The sequence below is a fragment of the Paramisgurnus dabryanus genome, chromosome 7, assembly GCF_030506205.2.
Source record: "Paramisgurnus dabryanus chromosome 7, PD_genome_1.1, whole genome shotgun sequence".
Lineage (NCBI taxonomy): Eukaryota > Metazoa > Chordata > Actinopteri > Cypriniformes > Cobitidae > Paramisgurnus > Paramisgurnus dabryanus.
Genome location: NC_133343.1, coordinates 6,901,361 through 6,916,559, shown reverse-complemented (window position 1 = coordinate 6,916,559; position 15,199 = coordinate 6,901,361). Strand labels below are relative to the sequence as shown.

The window sequence follows — 15,199 nt, the reverse complement described above, 5'->3', positions numbered from 1 at the left end:
TAAATTAAATGCTTTATAATAGAAATGCCTGAAACGGAAAGTCGCTGGCTGATGACGTAACGGTTGCTGTAGAAACCAATGAGGCTCTTGTCGTGTGCTGTGTTTTTCTTTTCTTTTTTTTAGAAACATGCACATTCAGATAAGTTTAAGATATGGGTCAAGAAAGCAGATAACGCGTTTTTCTTTGGTTTAAAACGATTTTAATCGTCATTTTCTGACTACTTCAACCGTTTATCTGAGGCCACGAGCGCGATGGGAGACGAAATAAACCCAGAATACAGAGATTTAGTGGCAGATACGCGAGAACAATCTGACAAGAAGATCCTCGGCGTGCACTCAAAATTAAAAGGTATTACGTTAACGGTACATTAAAATGCAAAACTATGTTCTCCTTGTGTTTATTATACATGACCTTATACATTAACTGAACGTTTTTCACAGATCTTCTAAACAGGAAGTCTTTAGGCGACCAGAGGGATCTGGAGGAATGCAAACGGAGTCTGTACTCCTATGGTGTGTTGCATTATTGCTCATCTTCTTTAAGATTCAGTCCAACCAAGATTCAAGGGGGATATGCAGTTCTGACGCAAATGGCCGACCTCCTCAGGTATGTTAGAGTCATTTGTAAGTTGTTTGTTTTCATTTCATTTGTCTTTTGAAGTTTTACCGTGTGTGTTTATGTCCCTCTAGCTCTTGCTGTGTAGGTCTGGGATCTTTCAGAGGCATGGAGATGTTCAGTCATGAATTTCTGCCCTCAGTGGTTGAAAATCTTTTATTTCTTGCAGACCGTGTAATGAATAGAGCACTGCAGGTGAGATATTACTTCTCAGGTGAAGAGATATTTTTTTTGTTAACCCTGGTATTCTTGATTCTGGTCAATCTTAGCTTGATATAATACATTATTTGATATTATGGTCGCTAAATATATATATAAAGATATTTTCTGAAAAAAGTGTCTTGTACAGCTGAAAATTATGATTTCCTATTGTCCGAATTAGTCAATATACGGTCAAACTCTTTTACCAATGTAGAGTTACAGTTTTGACAGTCGTGTTTGTGTGTGTGTTACTCTTAAGATTTATTCATCCGAATATTTGATTTGACTTTATAACAGGACAAGGCACAAAATGAGATGATTCGTTTGTTTAGAAAGGTCTTTGATTCCATTGGCTGGCTCCTCAGGGCTCATAGACATCTCAGTCATCATGGTATGTGAATGGAAACTCTCCTATCACCGCATGTAGATGTATTATTTAGTATGAACTGATGTTCTTCATTGTGCATTATCTCCTCAGTATTGCGGTCTAAACATTATGAGAGAGTTCAGATGTGTGAAGACGATGACATCTCTGTTGTTAGTGTTACGATGTGGAACGAAATCTTCAGGGCAGACAGGTACATGCTACAACATCTCTCTAACACAACTATTATCCATGTTTCAGTTTCACTCCTATAGAAACTACATTAGAAAATATAGTGTTGCAAATCTCTGCCTTTATTCCACAAAAGGAAGTGCATTGCAGAGCATTGTGCTAGCAGTGCAAAGGTTGTATTTTTGCTGGCTATGATTCCATCTCTCTCTTGTTGTTTTGCAGGGCTGTTATAGATGAAATGGGAATCAGAGCTCTGACTGGCATCTTGGATGATATTGTGTATAAAATGTCCAGTAGCTCAAATCCTGTGATTGGCCGGGCTGCTGTGAAGACTCTCGTTCAAATTATGGACCACAGCATGGCGACCCGTCAGCTCGTTCACAGACGATACAGAGGTAAAGTTACACTTTAGTCCGAATTAGCTGTCTTTAACGTTCACATCACACACACTGTTTCTACTAATCGCATGTTAACTTTGAGTACCTGTACAGTATTGCATCCTTCATATCTTTAGTTTTATCAGATTTATAAAAAAGACAGATCAACTGTACCGCTACTTTCTGAAAAAAGCTTAGCTCCTGGAGGTGTATTACAGGCAGAGCGAGTCACGAGCAGGCAACACACACAAAATATTATCCCACCATCTCTGGATATTCTATGATTCACTACACATTTGTGTTGTTTACATCATATGCACTCATGTGCCGATTGTCAACGATGCAAAAACATTTAATGCAGTTTTACTTACTACCTGTGTCTTGCTGGGACTGCCCCATTTCAATGAAATTCAACTCCGCTTCTACCCCGGATAAACAAACTACATCCATTGTTCCCATTATGGTGAAAAGCTGAACAAGCTTAAATTTCCCTAACAAACAAAAACACACTTCTTTGGTGACGTTGATTTCGTGTCACTCTTGGTTGTTGTGTGCGTGCGCTATTTCGGGTGAAGTGCCCATATAAGGACTTCCACTGTACTTTCTGCACTGCTTATGCAAGTGTTTCAGTAGTCGAAAAAAAAAATGTCTGAAACTCAGATAAAGTGCATTTGGCACAGAAATACTCCATCATACCACCAAATAGTTCCTTGTACCTTTGCCCATGTTTAGCCTGAGGAATCAGAATCCATGAAATACCGTTGGGGGGATCTAATAATGATCTTTCCCACCTTAATAGTGCTGACCTGTGTGTTGTGCTTCAGGCTTGGGTGATTTGGCTGTGAAAGACTGGCGGGGTAAAGGCTTTGACGCAGCACTGGATCAACTGATCGACCGACTGCAGTCAGGTGCTTCGTGGAGAGACACTGAGGTCAGCAGTGACTGATGCTGTGTTTCAGTTCGCATTCTAACCGTCCTAAGTAGTAATCAGAATTAGTATGTGCCAATATGTAGTATGTTCAAATGGGTGTCTTTAACTCATTCGCCACCAGCCTTTTCTTGAAAATTTAAAAAAATTCAAAAAAACAAACTTCCAGGAAACTTTTCTTCTAAAATATATAAACATACAAATGTATCAAATGAAAGAACAGACCCTCTGCTTTCAAACAAACAAACAAAACGGAGAAAAAACATTTCAACCTATCTATATTGTTTTCTCTACTTATAAACTCTTAAATATGGGTAATTTTGCTAAAATAATTGCATTTTTGTAAAGGAATTTTGTTAGAGGTCAGATTCAGAATGATTTTCAAAACATAAACGCAGTGTAAAATTAATAAATAATTTTTTGCTTCAGTTTTTTTATATATTAGGGAAATGGGATAATCGCGGTATTACAGATAACCTTAAAAATTCATCAGTAACACTTTTTTAATGCAAATGTTTTCTCTTAAATGACGAGATATCTCGTCAATGGTGGGGAAAGAGTTAAAGGGGTCATTTTATGAAAATCTGACTTTTTTCTATAATTGGGTCCCCAGTGCTTTTATTAACCTAGAAAGTGTAAAAAAGATCAACCCAGTAACTTAGTTTTGGTAAACCATTCTCTGCACGCATGTGTAAAAATAGGTCATTGAAATTTAGCTCCCCTTGTGATGTCAGAAAGAGATCATAACGCCTCTTAATATACACTATCCAACCACGGCACTGCCATTTAGTGCAGAGATCAGCTCATTTGCATTTAAAAGGACACACCCAAAAATGGCACTTTTTTGCTCACACCTACAAAGTGGCAATTTTAACATGTTATAATAAATTATCTATATGATATTTAGTGCTAAAACTTCACATATGTACTCAGGGGACCCCAAAGATTTATTTGACATTTTAAAAAAAGTCTTGCGAAATGTCCCCTTTAAAATATTGAGATTTTCCATTGAAAACTTAAATGCAGATCCATGCACACTTTTAAATGGGTGACATTACCCACAACTCATTGCAAGAGGGAGGAGTTTAGTAATGCTACAATGTATAGTATAGTACATATATTGCATAAATGTAGTACATTATATAGTACAAATTACATGAGAAATAATGGATTGTGTTTTGATGTGTCTGATTGTTAATGATCACAGTTTGAATCAGAAGCCCCCTTATTGACTTCCATAGTGGGAATAATGGATACTATGGAGGTCGATGGGGTTTCTGATCAGTTTGGTTACAAACATTCCTCAAAATATCTTCCTCTGTGTTCATAAGAAATAATAAACGTATACAGGTTTGTAACAACATAAGTAAATTATGACAGAATTTTTTTTTTTTTTTTGAACTTTCCCTTTAAATGTACTGGGTTACTCCTGTTATTCTTAATTTACTCTTCGTAATTTAAAGGAGTCATCTGAGGAGATGGTGGGAGCTGCGTGTGTAATTCAGGCGGCTTGGAGAGCCCATCAGACCAGAAAAAGACTGAAGAAACTTCCTCGAGCTGTCAGCACAATACAGCGCAGCTTCAGGTGAGGAAGTGACGATCTGATCTAACCAAGTAAATGTCAACTCTTAATACATTAGCCACATTGTGCCTTTTTTGGTGTTTGCTGCTTTTAATTTATTATTTTTGAAATGCACAACACAGAGTTGACCAATCAAATCCTTCCCTAATTGAAAATATCCCTCCACCTCTTTACATCTGTAAGCAAGTAGCAAGTGATGGTGTAACTTAATCCTAGGGCTGTAAAAAAAAGTTTGACTCCTAATTTTTATGTGTCATGTCAATTTGTCTGCGAATGTCAGGGAAAAGCGCAAACATAAACAGGAAGATGCTGAGAGACATCGTGCACAGGAAGAATTACGTCATCAAGTGTGTTTGAGAAGACAGAGAGCCATGAGACAGTTTCGCCAACGGCAGCTTCATCTTATGGAGATTTTACCAGCCGGTAACTATCGCACACTTTCAAATAAAACTCTTGTGTTTAAGCAAATACATTTTGGATAATATTGTGTGCAAGAAAGGAAATTCATGCTGTTTATACCCACCTCTCTTAGCCCAAGTGGAGAGATACCTGGGTGAGCTGGAGAACCAGGCGGCTGTGCTGATTCAGAGAGTTTGGAGAGGCCACAGAGAAAGAAGACATTTCCAGCAACACAAATTCAGCCTCGTACAGCACAAAGCTGCTGTCACTCTTCAGAGAGCTGTGAGTTTGCAACCCATGCAATGATTTACACTGTGTAAAATGCCAAGTTTGAAAGTACACCCTTGTGTGATTTCGAATCCAGTATGCTGTTTTTGATCCTGTGAAATGCATTTGTTACACATGGACATGATTTCACAAGTACAACATTTTCCTGGATCAACATCATTCCTGGTCTTGGAACAACATTTCTATTAACGAATCAGGTGGGAAGATTAGATTTAGGCTCAAAGTTAAAGTCAGGATAGGACATTTTGTCCAGAAACACTTTTGTTATGCTGGTGGAAAAACTTTCGGATCACTAGTAAAGTTATTTAAATACATTAATATTTTCTGCGAAGGATGCAGAACCATAAAATGTTCACCCAATCATTGCATTCATTTCCGATCACGTCACTTTCACTTCAACATCATCACAAGACCTTTTAAAGCAGTGCATAGGTAATATGGAGCAAACTTTTTCTTTACTAGTATCTAATGGCCAATGACAGATTTTTCATTTTGAACTACAGCAAACTTTTTTCTTTTAGTCTGTGTGCTTATAAGCATGTACATTGTTTCAGATTCTGTGCTTTCTGAAACGTCGTAAAGCCCAAAGAAACGCTCTGTCACCGATTAAAGGACCCAAAGGCCTGACGGACAGCAGAAGGGCGGACCTTAGGCGACAGATAGAGGAGCACATCTCCCTACATCCTGTGAGTCACCATGTGCACCTTATATGAACAAAACCTTAAAGGAATAGTCAATTTTCTTAAAAGAAAAATCCAGATCATTTACTCACCACCATGTCATCCAAAATGTTGATGTCTTTCTTTGTTCAGTCGAGAAGAAATTATGTTTTTTGAGGAAAACATTGCAGGATTTTTCTCATTTTAATGGACTTTAATAGAGCCCAACATTTAATACTTAAAGGCTCTCTAAGCGAATCTGCGAGACGTTAGTTATTGTTGACGTTTAAACTGTTTTCAAACAGACGGAGCGTAGCTAACTCCTCCCCCTCCCTTCCGTGCTTTCATGAACGCGCCCAACCCCCACCCCCAAATCCTTTTTGTCGTTTATTGGCTGGAATACTTTGTTTTGTTTTGTGCTGCTAGGTTCGGCCACTATGTTGATATTGCCGTTTGTGAAGCCTGGGCTGTCTACAGAGATCGTGTTTTTTTTTACAGTTTGATCAGCGGACAGGCAGCAAGCAGATAGTGAGGAGATTGTCGGAAACTTTTTTAGCGAAGACCAGGAGACTTGGATTTCCTCGAGCAGTAGTCTTTATTGCAGAAAGCGTTCTTGGAATCAGAGCATAGAGCTCGGGGAGCTGCAGTAACCAAGTCTGACTTTGGGTATACATGCATTACATTTAAAGCCATTCGAAGGGGGCAGTCCCTTCAGATGGAAACAATGCCTTTAGATTACAATATAAACATGAAAGAGAGGTTACAGTCAGGCAAGAAAGGACAGCTGTAAACGCATTCCTGATCATCCCCCTTTGATCAGATAACCATTACGGCAAGCTGGGGTCTGTGTAAACGCATCCCAGATCATCCCCCTTTGAGTAGATAACAAATGGTCAATATGCCCTACGAAAACAAAGGCATGCATTCCAGCTAATAGCTTCCATTACTTGCTGTTTCTTTCATATTTAGGTGAACAGATACATATGATAATATTTAACAAAACAAAAACAATGACTTTAAATTATATTTCAACAATTCCCCCTTTGAGAGTTCTAAATAACTCTCACATCATTTAATTTTAACCCTTTATAAGTCCATTCTTTGACATATGTTGGTTAACATAATGTCCCATCTTCTAGTCTTGTAACATTGGAAGTTACAGTCAAATTTGACGTGTGTGAATTGGCACAGAATATCATGATTCTGTTTTTTTTTCTGGAACCAAAACTATACTGAAAGTTCTGCAGTCCTTGAATGTAGATGCGTTGTGTTTTGCTGCTAACAGTCGTTTCAGATGTTACAGTATGTAGATTTTTTGACACTCCAAATTCTTTGCGAAATGACTCTTTTGTCCACACTGCTGTCCAGGGTGACTCACACCAGGGTGTCACTGTCATGTCCAGTATCTGCAACACAAAAAGAAAGACACCAAAGAGCAGTATTCTATTCAAAACATTTTAAATTTGAACATCTTGTGATCGTATAGTTTTAACTTCCTTGTGATCGTATAGCCTTAACATCATTGTGATCGTATAGATTTTTTATTTTTTTTACCCTAATCTGTTTTAGTTTGACACCTAAGGACCAGATGAGGTGAGGATAAACTATATGAGGGGAAAAAACCTATGAGGGAATCTTCACCACAGGGTTTGGCCCCCGACGCTTATTGCATTCGGTTCTGCCCTGGGCTCCTCACTGGTCAACGTGTCCTAGTCTGTCCCTGTCAACATGAGAGCTATCAACATCTTAAATTCTAAATAAACTCATTCCCCTTTTAAACTGTAAAATCAATTCTTAAACAACAACAAAATCCTCTAAAGAAACATCAGTCATCAAAGACATCATCCAGATTTCATCCTTGTAAAATTTAGTACAACAATAACCTCTCACAGCCTTAATGATTAGACCCTTAGCAAGTTACCCCACAGATTAGATGTAGAAGGGAGGGGCTGCTTCAGTATTGTAAGCAGGCTTTGTAAGAGCTGAGAAGCATTGTTAATTTCTCCAAGTATCTTTTTTCCTTTCCTACACTCTTTTAAATAATGCCCTTGCTTCCCGCAGTAGTGACATTTGATGTCCTTCCTAAGATATTTATTTGGCCCACTTTCTTTTTTAGCCTTATTCAGCAATGCTGCTGCTATTTTGACATTTGTCTTAACATCAGAATCTCGTTCCCAAGTGGTTAATCTGTCCAAATTGCCTCTCAGAGTTGCATTAGACCATGTTAGGTCTAGGAAGGGCAGAGCATTTCTGTATTCAGATGAAAGGCCATCAAACCATGAGCGGACTAGTGGTCCTTTATCATTTAATACATCCTCAGGATTATTTGCTATCCCACTGTATGCTGAAGCTGACTGACAAAATCTTTCTGTGTATTCACTCACAGTTTCATTTTTTCTTTGCACACAACTAGTGATCTTAGTCCAATCAACCTTTGGTCCAACAATGTCTCTCAGTATGGCCAACACTCCTTCTCTTAACCCATCTTTATTTGCATCCTGTAACTCATAACTTTTAACAGCAGTTTCAAAAGTACTGAATTCTGATTCAGACAAAAGTTGTGACATAAGCTGCATGATGTTAGCTAAAGACAAGTCATACAAACGGATTTTTCTGGACAAAGCTCCTCTGAACTCAGAAAAATTAGCATGTGCTGATGGCAAACTCTCAGCAAGTCTATCTATTGTTTCTGGAGCTACATCTTGTAGCTGGACTACTGACATTGAAGGAAATGCAGTTCCATCATTTTTACTTTGAGCCTTTTTCCTTGCTCCACACACCTTAACTGAATCACATGCTTTGTCACTTGTATTATTTCTGTGATTAACACAAACACTGTGTTCCTGTCTAACAGATTGTAAGTCAGGATGGACATCTGAGTGTTGTTTCTGATTGTCTTCTGGTGAAGACATGTCATGGCCTATCTTCTCATTAGGAGAGATAGCATGAGAACACAAATCTTGAATTTTCTTCTCTAGTTTTGCAATACACTCAGTTTGCTTTGCAGCTAAAGCCAAACTGTATTCTCTGTAACAGTAGATAATGCCTTTTGTGTTGTTCTTTCTAACACAGGCCCCCAAAACTTTCTTACACTCTTCAAGAGTCCACGTCCTATCTGGATCAATTCCAAATTTCTGTGTTAGATTCTGTCTAACTGATTCTGACACAATAGAATCCATGTGATTATTCAGGATTGAGCTAAACTCATTGTCTGACCATAAAGGGGTTGCAAGTCCCACCTTTCTCAGTTGTGGGAATCAGTCTAGGATGCCTTTTAACCATTATTTCCTTAAAGTGGATTTCTTTTAACAATCTGTGGTAAACAAGTTAAACCAAACTTCTCTGACTAAACAGAAGTTAACCAAAATGCTTCTTCCCTGATACACAAAAGATACACCAAGCTTCTTCTCTGACCAAGCAGAGGATAACCAAATTCTTCTCTGCCTAAACAGAGGATAACCAAAATTTCTTCTCTGATAAACAGAGGATAACACAAATTTTAGCACGTTATGCTAATCTTCCCTGCCTAAACAGAGGGTAAACCAACATTTGTTAACAGAACCATGCAGCTGTTTGTTAACACTTAAACACATGTACTGGTCTGTAGAGGTTCTTTTGATAGAGTGACACTCACCAAATCAAAGTTGAGCTGAAAAATCAGTCTGGAGTGAAGTTTGTAGATATTTGGTGAAATGAGAAACTCTATCCGGGTCACGGCACCATCTGTCGGAAACTTTTTTAGCGAAGACCAGGAGACTTGGATTTCCTCGAGCAGCAGTCTTTATTGCAGAAAGCGTTCTTGGAATCAGAGCATAGAGCTCGGGGAGCTGCAGTAACCAAGTCTGACTTTGGGTATACATGCATTACATTTAAAGCCATTCGAAGGGGGCAGTCCCTTCAGATGGAAACAATGCCTTTAGATTACAATATAAACATGAAAGAGAGGTTACAGTCAGGCAAGAAAGGACAGCTGTAAACGCATTCCTGATCATCCCCCTTTGATCAGATAACCATTACGGCAAGCTGGGGTCTGTGTAAACGCATCCCAGATCATCCCCCTTTGAGTAGATAACAAATGGTCAATATGCCCTATGAAAACAAAGGCATGCATTCCAGCTAATAGCTTCCATTACTTGCTGTTTCTTTCATATTTAGGTGAACAGATACATATGATAATATTTAACAAAACAAAAACAATGACTTTAAATTATATTTCAACAGATGTTTCCGGTATGTAACAAAAAATGTTTTATGGTCTAAAACGCGTCAATTCGCTTAGAGCACCTTTAACTCAACACTTAACAGTTTTTCTCAACGGAGTTTCAAAAGACTATAAACGATCCCAAACGAGGCATAAGGGTCTTATCTAGCGAAACGATTGTCATTTTTGACAAGAAAAATAAAAAATATACACTTTTAAACCACAACTTCTCGTCTAAATCCGGTCGTGATGCGTCAGCGTGACCCCACCGGTACGTCATTACGTCAAGAGGTCACAGAGGACGAACGCAACTCCGCCCCAGTGTTTACAAGTGTGTTGAAAGAGGACCGTTCCTACGTTGTTGTATGTCAACTGATACTAATTAATGTCTTTGTGTCAGTTTATTGTTTACAATGGTCCGCAAATATGCGTTTTATATATGTAACACGTGACCTCCCTACGTCACTACGCATTTACTTTAGGTCACGCTGGACCGGACCTAGACGAAAAGTTGTGGTTTAAAAGAGCATATTTTTTATTTATCTTATCAAAATTGACAATCATTTTGCTAGATAAGACCCTTATGCCTCGTTTGGGATCGTTTATGGTCCTTTGAAACTCCGTTGAAAAAAACTGTTAAGTGTTGAGTTAAGTATTAAATGTTGGGCTCTATTAAAGTCCATTAAAATGAGAAAAATCCTGGAATGTTTTCCTCAAAAAACATAATTTCTTCTCGACTGAACAAAGAAAGACATCAACATTTTGGATGACTGGTGGTGAGTAAATTATCTGGATTTTTCTTTTAAGAAAATGGACTATTCCTTTAATGCATTCTTGTATTAATAACTTGGAGAGCTTAAGCATCCAGTTTTGTTAAGGCATGTGTCCAAATTGTCACAATTTGTCACTTGGGTGTATCACTGATGATGGGATTTGTGTCGTGCAGTCATCTGTGATGTCAGCAGAGGGCAGCATGGAGCTCAATCAGAGAGCTCAGTCTCTTCTTCATCAGCACCTGCTCAACAGAGCATCTGATCGGGCACAGGAACAGCACAGACAAGCTCTGCTCGCACAGATCAACACAGACATGGAGCTCTTACTGAGTACGTACCTGAGTCTGAGAACTTTTAATAAAGTTAACAAATAATTATTATGCTACAGAATCTAAACATAAACGTGTTTTTAGGTGCTCCGTCCCTGAAAGATGCCGGAGAGGAGGATGTGAGCCTGTTCCTAAGCCGTTCCCGCCCTGTTGCCACACGCGCCCGCCAATCCCATAACGCATTGATCCAGAGTATGCGTCTCCCCTGGTGGAGGATACTGGGAAGTGAGCTCTCCAGCACAGAGGAGCCTCTTGGGAAAGACTATGATACAAACATCGAGTCACTGTACTTGGGTGGCACTTAAAGGATGGTAAATAGTCAACAAATGTGTACATGATGTTACATGACTTTATTAATCATGTTAGTATACATGAAATAATGGTACATTTGAATTGCAAAGTAAACACTTACTTCCAAGTGCTTCCAAGATGAAATCTTACAGTTGTCTTTGAAGCAGACTGTAGCCCTGTGGTTTAGTGGATCTAATCATTACTAAATAATGGTTTTTGTGACCTAGTGGGTGTCTTAATTTGCAAGCGCTTGTTAATTTCATCAGTTGTCATTGTGTAGGAGTAACGCTTAAATGCTCATTATAGTGCTGCGTAGGTCCTTTTAGAGTTGCTAAATTCTGAAAATTTTCGGGAATTAACGGGAATATATGGGAAAATTAGCAAAGTTACCTATAACAGGGAGGGGCCAGGGGGGCCCAGTTTAATGTCATTTTATAAAATACATATATTTATAATAAATTCTGTGTAATTAAACATCAGAAAAAATAAGGCTACTAACCAACAGCACTACACCGTATAACTTAATGTTTTGTTTATTCAAGTTTTGAGTTATGTAAATTTTTTTGGGGGGGGGCATGAAAGGGAGGCAACGTACACAAGGTGGGGGGAGGTGGCGCACAGAGAAAAAGTTTGATAACAACTATTCTAGGGGACCAAACACAGGGCTTGTGGTCCGTGTAGGACGGACGCGCTGTCATGTTTTTGCAGAGGTGCACGGCAGGCTACGCATAGCTTCCAGCATAGATCTTATGCAAGACCAAAAATTGGGCTTTATAGTAATGCTCTGTGTTAGCAATGCAAAGGTCATGGGTTCGATCCAGGGAACACACCTTAAATGCACCGAGTCGCTTCGGTTAAAAGCATCTGCTAGATGCATAAATATAAATGAAGAGCTCAGATGCAAAACCCTCCAAGGGGCTAATCACACCAAACGCATTTTAAACGCTTGGAAACGCAAGGCACGACGCACTGCTTTTTTTTTTAAAGAGCAGTGCAATGCGGCTTTTCATATTGCTAAGCAACCACTGAGTCAGCTGTCTTGTCAATCAAATATTGAAACGTGAGCGCTCTTTTGCTGTTAACTGTTATATTAGCAGAAACTTTAAAAAGAGGACGCTTGCTCTGACCTTGTTTGAGGGTGAGAGGTGCACAAACACGCAGGAGAGAGTGAGCGAGTGGAGTCCGGTTGATCCAAACAACTGTAAACCTCCACCACCGCAACGAAATTGGACAATGGAAAGACGCGAATGACGTTGGGTGCTTCTCCACTCTCAGCGATCCTTCAAAGGCCCTGTCCCAAATGGCACACTTCATGTGGACTTTCGGTCTAGTGGCCTTAAATTGCGCGTGCTCGCTTAGTCTACGAGTCCGTAGGGTGTCTCATCTGTCATTTTTACGCTCCGAAGTGTGCTCATCAGCGCCTCCTTTCCTCTGCCCCCTTGATGCGGTCTTCAGCGAAGCCCACACTGCAGCAGGCTTCGCGCACTTTACCAACCCAGAAGTCCTTGCGAAAGAGCAATCAGACGACGGAAGAGCGGAGTTCACACTGACGGGCAACTTCTCAACCTATTTCCGGCGTGACGCTGAAGTCTGTCCCAAAATACGACAGGGTCCCTAAGGTCTGCACTACATGATATCATCAAAGTGTGGACTCTGAGGAGGACCACAAGGCCGGAGTGTGCCATTTGGGACAGGGCCAAAAGCGCCTGCTGCGGCTGGCGGCAAAACTGCAAGCTGTTCGGGGCGCATACGCTCACTGCCCATAGAATATCATTCAAAAAAAGGCGCTTGCAACTGCCATAAACGCATTTGGTGTTATCAGCCCCTAAGTGCATCTGACATGTTTTCTTGTAAATGAGCATTTTTAATGTATTCTGCCAACAAACCAGTATTTCTAAATGGCCTGAGGCCGTGGATTTAAAAGGACACTCCGCTTTTTTTGAAAATATGCTCATTTTCCAGCTCCCCTAGAGTTAAACATTTGATTCTTACAGTTTTAGAATCGATTCGGCTGATTTCCGGGTCTGTTGCTACCACTTTTAGCATAGCTTAGCACAATCCATAAAATCTGATTAGTCCATTAGCATCGCGCCTAACAAATAATCAAAGATTTTAATTTTGGCTGCTGCGTAACATCATTGCGCCTGCTGCAGCCATGTTACAGCAGCAAAGTCCTTGATTATAACACCAGAATGAGAGTTTAGTTCCTAGCCATATCTGCCTAGAAAATCGCAACTTTAAATGATTTTAAACCCATGATTTACTCACCCCCAAGCTGTCCGAGTTGCATATGTCCATTGTTTTTCAGACAAACACATTTTCGGATATTTTACAAAATGTTTTAGATCTTTCAGTTGATTAAATGTAATGTTACGGGGTCCACGACCTTCAAGTCCAAAAAAAGTGCGTCCATCCTTCACAAAATAAATCCAAACGGCTCCAGGATGATAAACAAATGTCTTCTGAGCGTAATCCGTGCGGTGTTGTTTTAGAAATATCCATATTTAAAACTTTATTAACGTAAATAATTACCTTCCAGTAGCGCCGCCATCTTAGACTCCTCTGTATTCAGGATAGAGTATTAGCGTAGTGTTCGCACTTTTCTTAGTGACGTATGACAAATTCGGAGGGCGGGGGCACAGAGCAGTAGCAGAGTAGCCTCCGTAGGCTGCGTAAGCTCTCATCCTGAATGCGGACGCGACTAAGATGGCGGCGCTACCGGAAGGTAGTTATTTGAGTTAATAAAGTTTTAAATATGGATATTTCTACAACAACAACGCACGGATTACCCTCAGAAGACCTTTGTTTATCATCCTGGAGCTGTTTGGATTTATTTTGTGAAGGATGGACGCACTTTTTTTGGACTTGAAAGTCGTGGACCCTGTAACATTACATTTAATCAACTGAAAGATCTAAAACATTATCTAAAATATCCGAAAATGTGTTTATCTGAAAAACGATGGACATATGCAACTCGGACAGCTTGGGGGTGAGTAAATCATGGGTTTAATATCATTTTTGGCCGTACTATCTCTTTAAGGTGAAAGTATTTGATAAACATTTAATACACACTGAAAGCATTTGGTTAATATCATTATCTAATTTTTGACAGAGGTTATTATAATAATTATTTCAGTTGGCCAGTTTTATAAACTTACGTAAATTACAAGTAACAAAGAACCCACAAAAAATTTAAACTAAAACAACATTGGTCAACAAAATCTCCTACATCTTAAAACCTCCACTACGTCACCGAAATCTACATCGTCATATAATCTGCAAAGATATAAATATAAAGGCAGATTGATTACATTGATTAATGATGTATTTTATAGACACAATACAATAACACACAGTTACAGTGAAGAAATAAATGAGGTACACAATAAAACAAAATGTTTTATACATAGTGTATAATAACAAGGACGAGTGCATTCAGAACATTGTTATGGTCTTTTCTGACGCCATTTGTATGTGTGACAAAAAACTACTGAGTATCTACTGCATGCCCAGAGTGTCCTAAACTCATGCCAAAGCCCCATTCACCGGACAGCTGTCATTATTCCATTACACGCACGTGAAAACAACAGAGCGGTCCACTCTACCGCCACGATTAAAATAACATTTTCAAGAGCGGAGAAATATGATGGGGGAATAATTGCCTATCTTTTTATGCAGAAAAATAACTGCAGGTAAGTGGAGGCCGCTTTTGGAGAAAGTGTAGCAGTGCACGTGTGCATGTATCTGTAGTGTCGTGTAAATGCAGTCGTAATGTGTTTGTGTTTTTGTCTTTGAACGTGTGAATGTAATGAACTTTGTGTGCGTCTGTTTGTACAAGAGGTAAAGGACCAGGTAAGCATGAAAGCACTCTGCCTGCCAAAACTCTGCCGTGTTACAAATGCCAAAGTGAAGTTTAATTGATTAACTAGGCTAATCATTTACAGAAGCCTAATTGCTGAGTTCTACCACAGTTGTAGTTAAGCTAAGCAAATACGAATA

At 39.3% G+C, this 15,199-nt stretch overlaps 1 protein-coding gene across 1 annotated transcript; it reads left to right on the top strand.

Moving 5' to 3' along the window:
• The first annotated feature begins 74 nt into the window (after positions 1–74).
• Positions 75–11,432, top strand: LOC135783302 (IQ calmodulin-binding motif-containing protein 1-like). The gene is made up of 13 exons (XM_065293992.2): positions 75–349; positions 442–607; positions 691–811; positions 1,115–1,208; positions 1,296–1,395; positions 1,596–1,768; positions 2,575–2,681; positions 4,142–4,263; positions 4,541–4,683; positions 4,793–4,941; positions 5,502–5,633; positions 10,754–10,910; positions 10,994–11,432. Exons 1-13 carry the CDS (start codon positions 253–255, stop codon positions 11,212–11,214), a joined length of 1,782 nt encoding a protein of 593 aa, XP_065150064.1. The 5' UTR covers positions 75–252; the 3' UTR covers positions 11,215–11,432.
• Positions 11,433–15,199: the final 3,767 nt, after the last annotated feature.